This window comes from Lepisosteus platostomus, chromosome 7, assembly GCF_059453375.1.
Source record: "Lepisosteus platostomus isolate fLepPlt1 chromosome 7, fLepPlt1.hap1, whole genome shotgun sequence".
Classification (NCBI taxonomy): domain Eukaryota; kingdom Metazoa; phylum Chordata; class Actinopteri; order Semionotiformes; family Lepisosteidae; genus Lepisosteus; species Lepisosteus platostomus.
Window position 1 is genome coordinate 48,538,103 of NC_142617.1, and position 16,895 is coordinate 48,554,997.

At 35.6% G+C, this 16,895-nt stretch overlaps 1 protein-coding gene across 1 annotated transcript in view; it reads left to right on the forward strand.

Annotated features, from left to right (window-relative positions):
• The window catches only part of unc13c (unc-13 homolog C (C. elegans)), a 141,785-nt gene that overhangs the window by 90,548 nt on the left and 34,342 nt on the right, over positions 1 to 16,895 (forward strand). Inside the window, exons 19-24 of the mRNA XM_088640914.1 lie at positions 8,307 to 8,433; positions 11,382 to 11,478; positions 12,173 to 12,316; positions 13,459 to 13,536; positions 15,484 to 15,561; positions 15,779 to 15,805. Of these exons, the coding sequence (XP_088497040.1) occupies positions 8,307 to 8,433; positions 11,382 to 11,478; positions 12,173 to 12,316; positions 13,459 to 13,536; positions 15,484 to 15,561; positions 15,779 to 15,805 (551 nt within the window). The remainder of the gene's footprint in view (positions 1 to 8,306; positions 8,434 to 11,381; positions 11,479 to 12,172; positions 12,317 to 13,458; positions 13,537 to 15,483; positions 15,562 to 15,778; positions 15,806 to 16,895) is intronic.

Sequence of the window (16,895 nt, forward strand, 5' to 3'; positions counted from 1 at the left end):
AGCCAACAGCTGACTAGATACTTTTTTGAGCAAGCTATTCTATTATTATCCAATTATCCAGTGGCCTCCAGCAGTATCCTCTGTTCTTGCATCACACAGGAAAGCTTGCACACCTCCAATACTTACCTCCTGCAGAATAGGTACTGTATGTACTGGACACTCTAGATACTGTATACCAAGCAAAAGGAAGATTGTGTAGACCAGTGGTTCTCAAACTTTTTGGACCAAGTACCACCCCTAATCCAACCAAAGCATCCAAGTACCACCTACAAGTCATCATCTCATAGGAACCCCAGAAATTATCAATGACCAACATGAGCGCATGTGCACACACACTCACACATACATATAATAAATATTATAATAATAAACTTTGTTTGATATATTAAAATGTGGCTTCTCAAAGTGTTTTACAGGAAAAAAAACAACACATAAAAATAAATTTCAGTGAGCCTGTTTAGTCGAGCAAAGCAGATGTGAATTAATTTTTCGAGCCTTGATACAATTCACAACAGTCTAACAGATTTTAAATCGTCAGGCATTTTCTTGACGGCAAAGGTCTCGCGGTGGATGTTGCAATGAAACCATTAATTTCTGGAGCAACCTCTCTAATTCGTGCAACTATACCGCTGTGTCGGCTTGTCATTGCTCTAGCACCGTCTGTACAAACTCCGACACATTTTATCCAGTCGATGCCATTCTCTTCGATAAATTCATTCAGAAGCTGAAATACATGCTCTCCTGTAGTTCCTGTTGGTAGCGGCTTACAGAACAGAAAGTCCTCACGGGACGTACCCTCAAACGTAAACGAGCAAATTGGCCAAATTGCAGTGAAAAACATCTGCTCATCTTAATCTTTTGATATAATCCTTCATTTCAATAATTCTATGAATGTCTGTGTCTTTCGGGGGGGGCAGCAGGTCGAGCTGTTCAGCAGCTTTTTCTCCACACATAATAGTGTGGGGCTTACCTGCTTTAGCAATCCGCAAGCTTGCATTTTTCCACGTTTCCGTTTTTATTTCAGTGTTTATTTTAAGTATTTATTTCATGCGCAAGGGAGAGAAACACAGAGACGCTCTGTGTATTTTTCTCAAATTAACTTAAAACAGTTCTTAAATATTTTTCTGTTATTTTTCACGCTTTCCTGTGCTCACAAGATTACAGTCCCAGCGTTCGTAGCACGCATTTCTATGCATTCCTGTGTTTACAACGTTGGCATTGTTCCAAAATCACGCACATTCTCCTTTCTCCCTATTTGCTGGAGATACAGTAGCTTTTTTTAAATACAATTGGTCACTTGCGTCCATAGCACGCATTCCTATAGAGTGGTATAGAATTACAGAGTATCTCTTGTGTCCACTGAAGTATTAGCGCGCACTGTATCGTAGTACGTAGGCTGCGTATTCGACACGTATAAAAATCCAAAATATGAAAACCCGTCCCGATTTTTTCAGCGCACACAACACAGTTCCAGGGTCATTTGGCGTACCACCTGGCGGCACGCCACGTACCACTGCCGGTACGCGTACCACAGTTTGAGAACCACTGGTAGACCTGTCTGTGGTGTCTGTTAAATCTACAACTATAAAAAGCCACCTAATATTAATAAATAGACTTTTTCACAACAGACGCAAATGTAGGTAGAGGTTAGCATTCTACTCCCAGAATTCGTAATTCATAATTATCATTTTCTAATTGAATTAAAAAAATTAAGCAAATGTCTCCAGTAAATAAAATAAAATAATCCCTTGTTGCTGTTCAGTTTTTTAACAATGCAACAACAAGTCTTGTTATATACAGTATACTGTATCAGTTCTACAGTGTGCACAAGCACCAAAGGTCTTTGTCACCTCTTTTAGTAACATTATAAATTATTTTTCCTTTTATGCAAGTTGTGGGTTTATTACCATTCTATAGTATGGTTTGATATTTTCACTTTTTATGCAGAATGTGCATCACATTAATGCAGTAATGTTTTTTTCTAGCTGCCTAAAAAATGCAGTAATATGTTACAGCCCATTTGTAGAAGACTTGCCATGGTTTCACAGTGCACCTCTGTGAAAAAAAATTAAAACTGCCAGTTCAATCACTGAAAAAACTGGAAACGACTGTCCAGTGTGTTGTCTAATTGTAGTGGACGTCATTAGAAATATGTGTCAGAATTCACCAAGGTACTTGTTGAAGAATATACATCGTTGTAGTAGAATATGTGTTGAATGAGGATAATTTTGAATTTGAATACAGTAGTTAAAGTCCGCCTGACAGCATCAGCTGACAGAATGTGATGCACATTCTCAGGCAAACCTTATGAATTATGTAAAACAATTCTTCACACGGAAAGCACAATCAGCAGCCCTCTGAAAGTCAAGAGTCAAAAGACATTCCTGTTGTTGAATTGTAGAAATACAGTATGCCATACATCAGTGAATGTATTAGAAATCCATGAAAACATGGTGGCTGCCCAGTGACAACTTCTTTGCCAGTACGATGATAAATCATTTTCACTTTTGGGAACTGAGCCCATGTGCATGCACTTTCGCCGTGTGCTGTACATTGATGGAGGCTGGTCTAAAATGAGGCAATTGGGACGAGCTCATGAAAAAAATTGAGAGATTGATCTTTTCTGAGTAAAGCAAAATGTTCTGCTAACACAGGAGACAGTGAAAAAATCAACCAATTTTGCACTGCAGTTACATTTACTGACATATGACATATGATAACTGTTGATGGTGTATGATTCTACCAAACCTCAAAAATAGCTGCTGTATTATTATTTGACAAACTGTCTCTCTTAGGACTAGTCCCTGCTGTGCAATTGGTGGTATTGTATTCAGAGGGATGCTCATACATTTATCGCAAGTTTATCCTTCACACAGAGAGATTGTTTGGTTACATGTCAGGATTGTTTAAGGAGTTATTGTATGTGTGCACCAGGATGTTCTACCATAATGTGTCATATTGGAGTTGCATTCTCTAGCTTGAGCAATTCACAACTAAGAAAGAATATTTCTTGAATGCTATTTTTTAATTAAAGCTGCTTTTTTACATTTCTTTTAAGGAATACAGTCTGGAATGCAGCCACCACTGTGGAGAGGAAACAGCTTTAGTCACTTGTATAATGTTGATACTGTATATTTCTGTAGTTGTGAAACTTTTTTTGGCTGTGTCTCATCAGTGGTGCCTTGAGATGTTTTCTGTGGAACTGTAATTCTTTCACTTTGCCTGACTGTGTTTAGGTTTGCCTTGGGTTTTGGATTGGGCATTGTACCAGAGGATCACACCTTCTTAGATTCAAAACATTTCAGAATAACTTTTTTCCTGGCTGTGCTGCGGGGTCTTGTGAATTTCTAGAAAGCTGGTGTACTGCAATAAGAGCGATTCTTTCTTCTGAAACTTCCAGGGATGTGCTCCTGGACTCTGTTGTAATCAATTCTGTTATCCATTTATATTCAGTTATTAGTTTACCATTGTGATTTATTATTCTTGCGCATGGCTTGGATGCACTTTATTTTGTATTTCTAAAATGATACAAACGTTATGCATGCTAATATTATTTTCCATTGTTCTACAAATGGGCCAGTTCTGATGAATGCTTGTTCAAAATAAATCACTTTGGTTAAACTCAAATTATATTTAGCAAACTATTAATATGATCTTTTAAGAACTTCTCTTCAACTTAACATTCTCTGATAAGAACAGAAGAGTAGGAGGTATTCTTCAGTACTATTGTGAGACTGATAAATTATAAGTTCTCTATTTCTATGTTTTACATTAAGGTGAATGATTTTGATTAATTACATTTTCCAGAATTTGGAAGCTATATTTTATCTTCTTATATAGTGTTTTGTCATCTCATACTTTACAAAAACCTGAGGTAAAATGCTGAATTAGAGTTACTTTAGTATATTACTTGTAGTATATTGGGAATTAAGATATTTGTATCATGCAGATGTTTTCTTATATCTGATTCCTTATGAGCAAAATTAATGACAATTCTTATGAAGTTAGAAAAATCCTAGCTTTAATGTGCAAAACAATATTGCATTTGTATTATTTATTTTGTTTTCCCTATACCTTTTGTAATGTAAGATGGAAACAATACTTTATTTTACAATTTTAGTGACTTCAAAAATGAGATGATTCTGCATAAAGAAATATAGTTTTACTTTAAAACCTGTATAAATACTACATTATACCCTAGGTAAAAGGTAATGTCCATACTGGAGCCACTGTAGCTCATAATACCAGAGCTCATACTGGACTCCATGGTATTAAGAGATCTAGAGAATGTGTGACTCCCCTCACCAGAAAGGACATCAGTCCACCACAGGGCTCACCCCCAGCAATGCTGGTCTCCACTTACACAGCTGGGTGGCCACTTGTGTAAAATATCTCACTCAAAGGTACTACAGTAGTTCTGCAGCAAGGGCTTGAATCCACAACCTGTCAGAATTCAGCTGTGTACCCACTATGCTGTGCCATCCCCCATTATACCCTAGGTGCTTCAATCATGTTTACTAATGCTAGGTGCTATGCCCAATGTTTTGGTTCATTATAACTTGAACAGAAATGTCAGAGTGCTCCTCTCCAGAGGTTATAGTAATTAGTGCTGAGAGAGATTAACCCAGCATGCCACTTGCCACCCCAGCCCACAGATCTCGGCCTGATTTCTGCTGTGCTCAAGACTGTTCTACTGTATGTTACCTCCGCCGTAGTAATAGTGTCCCCAGGATTGGGGCCCTGACACTAGAGACAGAAGGGTGAAATGAGAGACCTGACTGCCGCTGCTCTTTATAGCACTGTCACTGCTTGGGGCTTCGCAGCACCAGATTCAGAGCTGAGAATCCACTGTGATACTATGAAGCTGTCAGCACTACAAGCTAACGGTTATTGAGCTGGCACTGTCACATTGTATAATTTCTTCCTACCAGATTTTAAAAGATCTATGAATGTCTGCATGCATACATATATTTTGTCCAGAAACACTAATAGAAAAATGGAAGCCAAACATATGAAATCACCCTTTTATTGTCAGGTCTCCTATAATGACTTATTAATTGAACCATTTAAATGCAATTAACATATATACAGCATATAAATACTAAATGTAATAATATAATTTTGTTCCTTCAATAATCTATAGTATATATAAGAGATACTTTATATAATACACATTTTGCAAATGGTAGAATTTAAGAAATGTATTCCATCTTTTATTCAGTTATTAGAAGATCCTTTTTTTGTTGATTTTTGTGTTGATTTTACTTAGCGTTAACAGATAAATTTACCATTAACAGGAATAACCTCCCTGTGTGCTGTACTGATGTTAAGGACCACAGTCTGCAGAATCATTTGTTATTCTGTAGTGACAAACCTTTAATCATCCATGTGTAAAAGTGGACTTTAAATAATTTATCTACTTAATGGACATATAGAGGCCACAGTGTATTTTATAAAACTCTTTACAGCGCTCTGTTGCTTTGATTTCTTTTTTCAGCTATACTTTTAAACCTTTTGAACTTTCCGAATTAATTTACTCGCAGCTGTATTTAAATGTTTGTTCAAGGTTTGAAGGAATCTGAGAACTAAAATGATATCTAGTTAAAGTAGGTTTGACAAGGAAAAAAGATTGTGCCAGCTGTTTTAAAATTCAGAAAGGCCTTTTAACTTTCCCTTGATAGCAGAATGGTCATATTACTCTTGATGAGTGGCACACTTTTTCCATTGAAATATTTATTTTAATGCGTGAATAATTAATAATGGTACCATTTTGAAGCAGGTATTATGAATTTTTTGTGGTGCTCTGGAGCATATCATTAAAATGTTTTTTTTAATTTATTTGTGACTAATCGTGTTTATTTAAATTCTGAAATATATCCGAAAGAAATCACGTGTGAACAACAGAGATTTTAATAAACAACAACAGCATAAGATAAGGCTACATTTTCCTCAGTCTGTCTGTGAAAGTTTCAGATAACGCAAAGTGCACATGGATGATAGAATTGGCATTGTCAATAGGTGTGGTAGGATGATGGTGTTGTTACCTTGAGAAAGGAGAATTACCTTGTCAAGTATTAAAGCTGAATAAAATTTGAGAGAATCCAGATTAAAGTTACACTGAGGCCAGCTTCTACTGTAATCAGATGTGAGAAGCTTGCCAGGCTATCCAGTGCTTACCCTGGGAATTTCCCTGTAGCATTCAGTGCTGCCAAAGGGGAAATACAGTATGTCTCTCAGCAAAGGCTTGTCTTCACTGCTTCACATCACAATCTTAAGCTGCATACTGTACATAGGGAATTTAAAACTTTTATTAAAAAAAGTAAAAAGCAGATGATAACCAAACTCTCGGTTAGATTAGATATTGATTTAGGTAATTCTATTCGTTAAATTACTTTTGAAACTCAAGAGGAATTAAACCCATTTGCAGTAGAGCAAAAGGCTTTTTGAAAACACTTCTGACTGCTGATATGAAGAGGCTGTGTGCTTCAGGAGATGCTGTTGTTCATATTAGCTGTTGCAGCACTGTTGTCTCTGGGCTGTGAAAGTGGGCTGTGAAAGTCAAAGTTCTCCAGGCTTTCTGTGAACGAGAAAAGAGACTTTAAATCTACTGTCCTCAGTTATCCTCATGCAGCAGTAGAATAAAAGTCATTCAAAAAAATAATTTTAAAACTAAGTCCTTCCAAAACTCCCTGCGGAAGTCTTAACGACAACTCTCTCATCCCTTCCCTGGTGCGAATCACTGCATACTGAGTCATTTCCACAGCTTTGATATTATACTAAAATTAATCAACTAAAGGGCATTTTCAGCTATCCAGAATTCTGTAGGGAAAATTAAGGAAGATATATTAATGCTTTTATATACTATCAGATAGAATTAATTGTGCAGATAGTCTGCTTTTAACCTTACAGCAGGTACAGTATTCATGGTTGTGTAACTATTCTTAATTTTTTTAGATAACAGGTTCACACATATGGTAGTTATTTTAAGTGGGGTTTTTTTCCATGCCATGTCTATATCCAGTCTCATTGATGCTAGGTACCGTAAACTTAAATTCTTAGGTTTGCTCAAGTGAAAATTAAGGAAAGACTGCTTTGACCTGGGGGTCATACAGTACATGAATGGCACCTTTAAGGTTAAATTTTATAATGCCACACCAGATTCAGGATAGTAACGTTTCTCTCAAATCTTATACTCCCATTTTAGTTTTACCCATGAAGTTGTCTGCCATACCCTGAAAAATGTTGTCACAATTATGTCAGTGTTATTCTATCAACCCAGATAATATGCATCCTTCTTATTTTTTATGCCCTTAAGGTGAAATTTTCTTTGTACAGTACCTTTTGCTAGGTCTGTCACTATATTTTTCCTAGAGATTGCTAGTGACTGAATAGGCCTACAGGTAGCTGCTTGTAGACCTGCTTCTTAATGTAGTACAGAATTTTTTCTCTATCCAATTTAACTTTAATTTTGTGCCCAGTCTAGATTTATTAGGTGCTTCTTTCCTGTAAGGTCACTCAAATTTCAGTGGACACACTTTAAAATACCTTAGAGGATTTCAGAACATGAAACCAACATTTCCTGCCACAGCCTACTTTGAAGCAGACAGCAGAGAGCTCAGCTAGAAATGCATTTTGTTTACATGTTTTCAGATTTTGTCAAACCAGTAATTAGACCCAACAGGTAACTGAGAGAAGTGTTTAAGATCATTTTAAGGTTCTAGGTAACCTTGGCCTACACAAGCAAACATTACTTCCCATCTGCAAGGTAATTTAAAGTATTTGGCAAAAAAAGGCTATTAAAAGGACAGCTGTCAGAACTATCCAGGAGTTCAGTGGTAAATATAATATCGTATTGTAATTTTATTTTCCTCAGATAGGACTCTTCTGTTAAGATGCATTGTGAAGTGTCTGTGTGCTTTAAAATAAAACGTCAGAACAGGGAATTCTTTTATACACCAAACCCAAGTGAACATTGTTGGGTAGACTAATAAAAATACATTTTTATAAGATTGGGATTTTTCAACATCCTATACTGGTAACAGAAAGTGATTAAAAATACTATAGGTAATATTTTATTCTTGACATGTGAACAGAGTCTAGCTATGGCAGGAAATAATGCATGGCTTGTTCTACAATTCAAACCTGCTCCATCAAATCTGTTTAATTTTTGGATGTTCTCAGCCAACAGAAAAATGCGGGTTGTTCTCATCTAATAATCCAGTGGAAATTTCAGATTATTTTCTAATGATGTGAATTCTAAAATGTTACCAAATAATGATGTTCTTATTGCTCTGTTTGTCTTGCAGAACATGAAAAGCACCGTTTATGCAAGAGCACAGATTACATGAATTTGCACTTCAAAGTGAAGTGGTTTCATAATGAGTATGTTCGAGACCTGCCTGCTTTCAAGGATACCGTGCCCGAATATTCTCTGTAGGTATTCCTACTGATAAATCCTCATTGATCCATACATCCTTTGTTATAAAAGATGATACTGATAATCATTTAAAAAAATAAATATATGATTACTGTTGTACGACTTTACAGGTATGTTTAGATTTTATGAGGACATTACTGTACTTTGCAAAATTAAAATTCAGTACAAAATTAAATGAAAATCAGAAGAGTAGCAGAGCTTCAGTATACATTAGTAATTGATGTCTAAGAATCAGTATAATAGAATGCTAACCTCTCGTCCTGCATCCATGACAATTATACCCTCTCCTGACTTCACAGGTTTGAGTTTTTCATTTTGCTGCTATTAATACAGGTTATGTGACTGTGTTGATAATAAAATGTTTTTGGCCATTTATTGCTAACTTAACCAATGAGTCTCTGAAATCTTATCTTGTTCCTCTTACTTACACAACCACAAAAAGGTTAACACATAGTGGCCATTTTCATTAAAATTTTGGAACAGGCACCTGCAGCTCAATTACAGTCTTATCTAATGAGCCCTTTGAACCTCTTCAGCTGGGGCTTAGACAGAGACATACTGTAGTACTGAAATGGCCCTTACGAAGGTAGTTAATGATTTCCTGATGGCTTCTGGCTCTGAGTCACTTAATATCTTTCTCTGACTCAAGGGCAATTTTTGATGTAGTCAGTCACAGCATCCTAGAAAATTATCTAGGGATCACCAATCCATAAATCTCAGCTATCTGAGCTCTGATTTTGTCCTAGTTGTTTCAGGTGTTCCACAGGGTTCTGTGCTGTAACCTGTATTGTGTAGTGAAGTAATCTGATCAGATTCTTCACCATCAGAGGCTTTGGTTTCACTGCTGTACTGACCTATAGCACGCAGATTAACTGAGCTGTTAAACTCAGATTTACTTGCAAATCTAATTACATACTACAGTATAGCTGTGTTTTTTTTACTTTACAAGTGTCTTATATGATATTGAAATATTTAATACAACAAAGATTTATTTGGCCTAATTTTGGAAAAGCCAAGTGCCTTGAAGTGACTTCTTACCCCATGTTTTGGGTATAAGGAACATCACAAAGTTACTTTATTTCATCAAATAGTATCATGTTTGAGGAACTCACTGCCCAAAGCCATTAAATACCCTGGTACTTCTGACATAGAAATTGGAGTTTCTTGAAAACTCTGCATAAAGGAAACTATTATCATATTGTCTTAATAAAATCATAAAAACTACAGTACAGTATGTGGAAGCCTTTTGTGAGGCAGGGGTATGATAATAACTGTATAGAAATCACTCTGGTTCTACCTGAGCGTGCAAAATTATGCATTTAACTTCACTGTTCATGTTTGGATATGAGTTCCAAGTCCCACCTGTGGATCCCAAATTTCTGAAACGCACACTAGGGAAAAGTCAAAAGCCTGTGCTAAAATTGCTTCTGATGACCCAGAGATCACCTTCAGCAGCAGAGCATGCTGTGCTATACAGTACATGCCCCTTAGCACTCGTTCCTCTCAAACCACACAGCTGCTTCAGCAACAGCACTGCAGCAGAGCCATTCATCTGAATTGCAGGGTCATGGCAGAGTTCCAGACACAAAATAGCACATCTACTGCCATGACAAACTGTCAATCAGTCAATACCTCATGTTTTATTAATATTAATGGTGGGCTCCTTAGAGAACAAACCACAAGTGCTAGAATTGCTTCACCAGTACAAGAGAGCTACAGTATACTAGACATCTCCAAATCTGTTTCATCTCCATCTGCTCACATCAAGCCCAGCATTAACCATTTGGCCATGTTTTTCATCAGGTGTCTTTGAAATGTACATATATTTTATATATTTATAAAGTATAATCAATATAATATATAATAATGTATAAATTAAATTAGTGTATAATATACATTTAGTGTGTATTATAGCCAGTATAATATGCAAATATATTTTCTAAACATGTGTTACCTATCAAGGAACACATTAGTATTACTAAAATGCAATAATTCTGGCACTGTTAACTGAGACATACTGTAGCTTAGGAAAGCTTGTTTTTAAATCTGAAGGCTCCTGATATTGTCACCCTTAAGTTCAGATTGATATTCAGTAGTATCATACGGACATTGTGCCCTTTCAGGTCAGTTTTAAAAGATCTGAAAATATGTGTGTTTGTAATCATGATCTGATTGCATATGAACATTTTCTGCATGTTTATACAAGAAATATTGTGTTTCTTATACATTCCTAAAATCTGTTTACACCTTATATGCATACCATCTTAATGGCATTCACAGTGCACCTCACAAAGCATACAGGTGTTATAAGACCTTAAGAGCCTCATTGTTTTCTTGCTTTATCCTTTGTATGATAATTTATACACTCCTCATCTGATCATAAAATAGAGCAACTTAGATATTTATTGTGCACTCTGTTGTTGCCCTGAGAATTCACTGAGCAAGTGATAGCATAAAAAGTAATGAAAATGCATTCAATCACCAAATCAGTACTCTCTGAGCTTCACACAGACTAGTCCTTCAATACAGGGCTTAATTAACAACATCTCCTCTGTAGGAAAAGTTGTCCTAGTAAAGTTTTCCAAAATTAATTTCCTTGCAATTAATTGATTCACTTTAATGTTACAAATGAATTTTAGTTCACCAGATGAGGCTTCACTGTATGACATCATACTGTACACCTTGCACTACCATGCTTAAGCAAGTTTCAAAATTCAGAACAATTTTCTCTTCTACAAAAGACATTAAATGAATACTTCTATTCATGCAAGAGTAAACATTGAAGAATGCATTAAACTGTATCATACTTTTTAAACTGTATTAAACTGTATACTTTTTTTAAGGCCATAGCCTTGTTACCATCCTGTACAACATTTATATTAGCAAGAAAACTACTTCTTCAGTAGCTGATTAATATCCAACAATTTCATTTAATGTTATACAGATGGTTTGAGCCCTTCGTCATTCAGTGGTTAGATGAAAATGAAGATGTGTCAATGGAATTTCTCCATGGAGCATTAGAAAGGGATAAAAAGGATGGTGTAAGTATGAACAGTCTCAATTATAATAATATAAAGCATTTTATGTGCTTTTAATAAGCCTTATTTAAAAGTCACATCTCGGAAAATATTGGGATCTTCTGCAGAGAATTGTGCCAAAAATAGTGTATTTATTAAAAGTAGCAGGATGTGAAAGGTGTATATGTGAGTTGTGGCAGCAGTTACATATTTCTGGGACAGTGATGATAATTTAGCACTTCCTCAGAAAGTAAGAATACATATCATGAATATTTATTCAGATTGATTGCATACAATATGATTTGATAGTATCTCCCATGTATACAAAATACAGTAAATTTAAGTTATTATACACCAATAGCATTTTTGGATAACATTTCTTTGACATAAGACATAAATTGCTATTGCATAGAGCTTCATACTATAGTCTCACATTTAAATTATACCAAATACCAGGATTTCTCTGTTACAGCGTCATTTGCATTAGGGCAATGCATTATTATTTTGTGTCTGATATTCTGTCCCATTTTGTCCTTTATTTCTGAGTATTGTTTGTTGCTTATTTTAATGTTTTTAGAAGAATTAAATAAGCAGAAACCAGCAAAACAGTAAAACGGGAGCGTAATTTGTAATAGTCTCTTGCCTAGTTTCCTGGAGTCTTGTCAGAGACTTTTTCTCTGACGGTACTCAAACAACTTGTTATTTATTTCTTCCTCAGTTCCAGCAAACATCAGAACATGCTCTTTTCTCCTGCTCTGTGGTGGATGTGTTCACACAGCTCAACCAGAGCTTTGAGATCATCAAAAAACTGGAATGCCCTAATCCTCAAGCCTTGGCCCATTTCATGCGTCGCTTTGCTAAGGCAAGAAAAATGACTTTGGTTTATTTACCTGTGGCAAATAAATAGAGTATGTACTGGAATGTTGATATTATTGCTTAAATAATAAGGAGAATTTTTGGACTCACGTTCATAAGGTCACATAGATACGGTGTACATTAAAATGCTCTAAGCCATTTTATATATCAGGTTTCCAGAAATGAACCTGCTATCTCCATTGTTGGGGAAACTGGGGTATTTGTGCTGATTTTCATCTGGTATAAAACAAAAGGAGGTTTTCATTTTTAAGTAAAAATACTCTTGACCATTTGAAGACACTGCAATAAAAAATGTCTGATGGTGCCTGTAATTCTTATTGTTTTGTTTCCAAAAGTTATTCAAGTCAGTTTTATCTGTCATCTCTGTTTCTTTGTCTCTCGCTTATTTCTTTGACGTTGGCAGACAGTAAATGAATGCGCTCCAGCAAGCCAACCAGCTGTAACTGTGGCCTGACACATTAAAGCACCTTCAGACTGTCAGTGTGCATCCTAACTTTAGTGCATTTTGTGGTACATTTGTGTAATAGGCTTATAGAGAGGCCACGATCATCATAATATAAAAAAACGTATTACTTCCTACCACGGCCAGGAAAAGTAACTCATCAAAGTAGCTTTGTTCTCTTCTTTTAATATGGAATTGGGTAAGATGTTGTACACTGTAGAATACAAACCTGAACTCAGGCTGTCAGTGATTTTTCACTTGGTATATACTACTGTACATAGGAATTGAAATATAGTTTGTGTACTGTATTTAACAAATAGTAGATATTTGATTTTAGGAATTCTTAATTCTGAATTTGAAATATATTCATAATAATAATAATAATATGTCTTACCAGAATATTTTAGTGAAATGCTAACATATGCCACTTACTTTTCGTTAGAGATTAAGATTTAGAACAGATGGCTTTAAGAGTCCACCATTTATTGAACCAATGATTGTGTTCACGTACTGTACAGTATATGTTAACCTTTACAAGAAACTGCATACAAAGTACTGGTCAGTAATGGAATGTAATGTCAATATGAAGTGCCGCATCACCAAATGATTTTTGAAAATTCAGAAGTTATTTTTTAATTTGAAATTAATTTGAAAAATCCTTAAAATCTTTGTTTTTCCCCCAACAGACCATCAACAAAGTGCTTCTGCAATATGCTGCAATTATATCTAAGGATTTTGCCTCTTATGTGTCGAAGGAGAAACTGGTAAGCACGAGAACATATGATTTTTAGTTGACTGTATGTTGACTCTGTAGGAAAACTGTGTATTTTGATAGTTGTTTCCTAATTTGTTGCAACATGAGGATTAAAAGGTGTAAGAAAGAAAAAGCCGAATTTATATACAGTATAACTAATTTATATCCTTAAATATTATCTGTATCCTTAAATAATAGCATAATTAAAATGTCATTTCTGTGATGTATATACTGTACACTCATATTTTTATTCACTTGTGATAATTTTGTCTGGGCTATAAAAAAGAGGTTTACACTATATTCATAATCAATTAAATGTTATATATCGTAGTCCAGGGATATAACTTGATTGATTGAAAATTGTCATGCAAACCCATGTTATGCCATTAGAGTTTAGTAATAAGCTTACATATTGGCTTGTAGTACTTTAAGTCACAGCTTAATCATTTTATTTCCATATTAATTTTGATTGATAACAATTTTATTGTGAAATATCATTTGAAAGAAGTTTGAAATATAATAAGTATGTTTTATATAACATACAATTTTCAGGAACTTAAGCAGTATTGTGAGCAGCAGTGAAGATTCTGATTAATTAAGGAGTGCTTTGTAGGCCATTTCCAGAATTAGAGGATTTGAACATGAATCACAATCCAAAGGCTGTAATGAGCTCAATCATCCTGAGCAAAAAAACAAAGGAAAAAGCAAGTATAAACTGCGACAGGGACAAAACATATTTCTGTAATAAATCTGATTTTTACAGTGACCACTGATAATTCACAGATGTTAAACCGTTTTCTGATTGTGAAAAGTGGGCATCTGGGCAACATAGGAAAGCAATATTCTTGTTTGAGCAAATACCTTTAATACTCTCAGAATGAGAACATTGGGTGGAGGAGGATTGTGACTGACCGGTAATTAAGTCTCAGAAGATGGGCACTATCCAAATGCTACAGCAAAAATCTAATAGCAGGACACTTAATCTGTACCGCAGTGACTCAAAGCTCTTGCTAGCTTAAGCACTATTGCATCCCTAAATTGGCAGCTCTCCCTCACCCAAGAAAACCTAAGCTGGAGATTTTCTGTGGCAGTACATTTCAGAAGTGTGACAGGGTTCCTTCTTGTCATGTACACTGCAGTACATAATGACAGATGAAACCTTGCTTCTGCAAAGTTATGTGTCATCACTGGACAGCCAGGCCTGCCTCCTTACAACTCTGTCACCTTTTTAAGACTTGACATCCTCATTGCTGAAGTCCCTTTATTTGAACTTTCAATTAAAACCCTCTGTGCTGATGAGTCTTTATATTTTGCAGCACAAAAATACACAGGACAGTTGCCTCAAGTGAATCTCCTGTTCTGTTTTTGCACTAGGTGTCTTCCATTGGAAAAGTATCATTTCTTTAGGAGAGATATATATGATGATTTCAAATGGCATTCAGCCCTTCAGGGATTGTTTATTAAAAGTAAAGTGATGTATAGCATAGACAGCAGTTTTCCAGCGGTCATGACAGTTGCCAACAGAAAACTGGCAGCATACAGCAAATGTGCTGTCAATTAAAGAATTACTATTCGTCCTCAGACATTGAGTTCTGTATAAATATATTGTGCCTAATCTTAAGATCAATATGAATTTACAGTTGTTTCCTTCAGTTTTTTATGTAATCGTTATATGTCTTCCTGCAATTTGAGTCAAGCACTTGTGATCTTAGATTTCAAAACATAATCTTTTTGTCCTCCATGTGACAGCAATGCTTCCAGATTAACTGTCTAGTTACAGTATTGATATCCTTATAAAAGAAAGATCCAAATCACTTCAGACAGCTGGTAATTTATTAATTTCTATATTGCAGATTTATAGGTTTTATGCTGGGCCTGAGTTATACACATGACTTCCTGACCATGTCTCATTGTTTCTTACTGTAACAATTAAATGCTTTCCTTATTTTCCTCTAAGCCCTGCATCCTCATGAACAACATTCAACAGCTACGTGTCCAGCTGGAAAAGATGTTTGAGTCAATGGGTGGCAAACAGGTCTGTTGCGTGACATTATAATACAATAACTGATTTTTGCTCAGCCTTTTAAACAGTTTTTAACACTTTGAAAAGAGGTTTTTGTCATTCTTATTCCTGAAATTTGCTTTATGATGTTCTAACAAGTTTACTGTAATGTCGACAGCATCATTTTTAGTTTCATGTGACCCATAATATCTTTGTCTTTGTTTTTGTGTTTCATTCTGCTGGGCGTCAGGAGGAAGGGACAGTGTCCTTTTGTAAGGTCTGTTCAAAGGGCTCCCAATGTTGCTATTGTAAAGGAAATGAATGAGACTGATTGCACACGCCCATAGCATGAAGCCTTTTAGGTTAAGGATGCAAGGAGCAAAGAGGAACACAAAGCAAGCACATTCATGTCATTTTTTTATTTTTTTGTATTAATTCTGAAATTACCAAAAAATAAAAATACAGAACAGCATACCGAAAAACAGGGTAAGGGGAGTTAGTTAAATACATTCTGAAGAAAAATCATAAGTATTTGCATTGTTACAATTGATTGTAGCAAAGTGAAATTTAATATCACATTTCAACATCTAGCTCTGGTTTCTCTTACTTTTGTACCCAGGTTGTATATTTAACAGTTAATGGTCATTGTCTCATTTCCCTTTGGTTAACAGTAACATCTACCTTTTGAAACTCCTGGGAGCTGTTTCTCTTTTGATATAAATGTCAAAGAATTGAGTTGTTTTCTCAACACATACTGTAATGCCATCACCTAGAACAGCTTTTTCGATAATTTACAAAGCTGACCTGGTAACCCTTTTATACAGCAGGGCATTTATTGGAGAAATCTAAGTAGCTCTCATAAGGAGACATGCTTTCCACCCAGGATTTGAACCCACAAACCTCTGATCCTGTGTGGGCCGGGGTAGTCTAGATCTGCACTGAGATTACTGAGCACGTAAAGACGAAAAACAGTTCATCTGATCAAAACTTTTCCTGTAGAGCTGGAGTCCTTAAGTAAAAGGATAAACTGATGCTTTGTCTTCACTTTTTGCTGTCTCTCAAGTGTTGCAGGTCAGCACTTCATTCACCGAGTCTTAGAAGAGATTAGCATCTGTGATGTTCGTTGTATAAGCTCAGTAGTACACAAGATGGGCCTGGTGAAAACAGTTAGGATAATTTAACATTTTTAAGTCTGTGGGGGGATCAATGCCACAGACTGCACAAATAACAACACATTTGTTTATCAGGGTTGACGGGGTGTTCTGTTTGCCATGCCTTCATAACATTTTCCAGTGTTAATGCACAACTGGCAGTTCATCCTGTTTTGTAAATCAGTGAATTCAAATATTGTCATTGCCTACATAGTA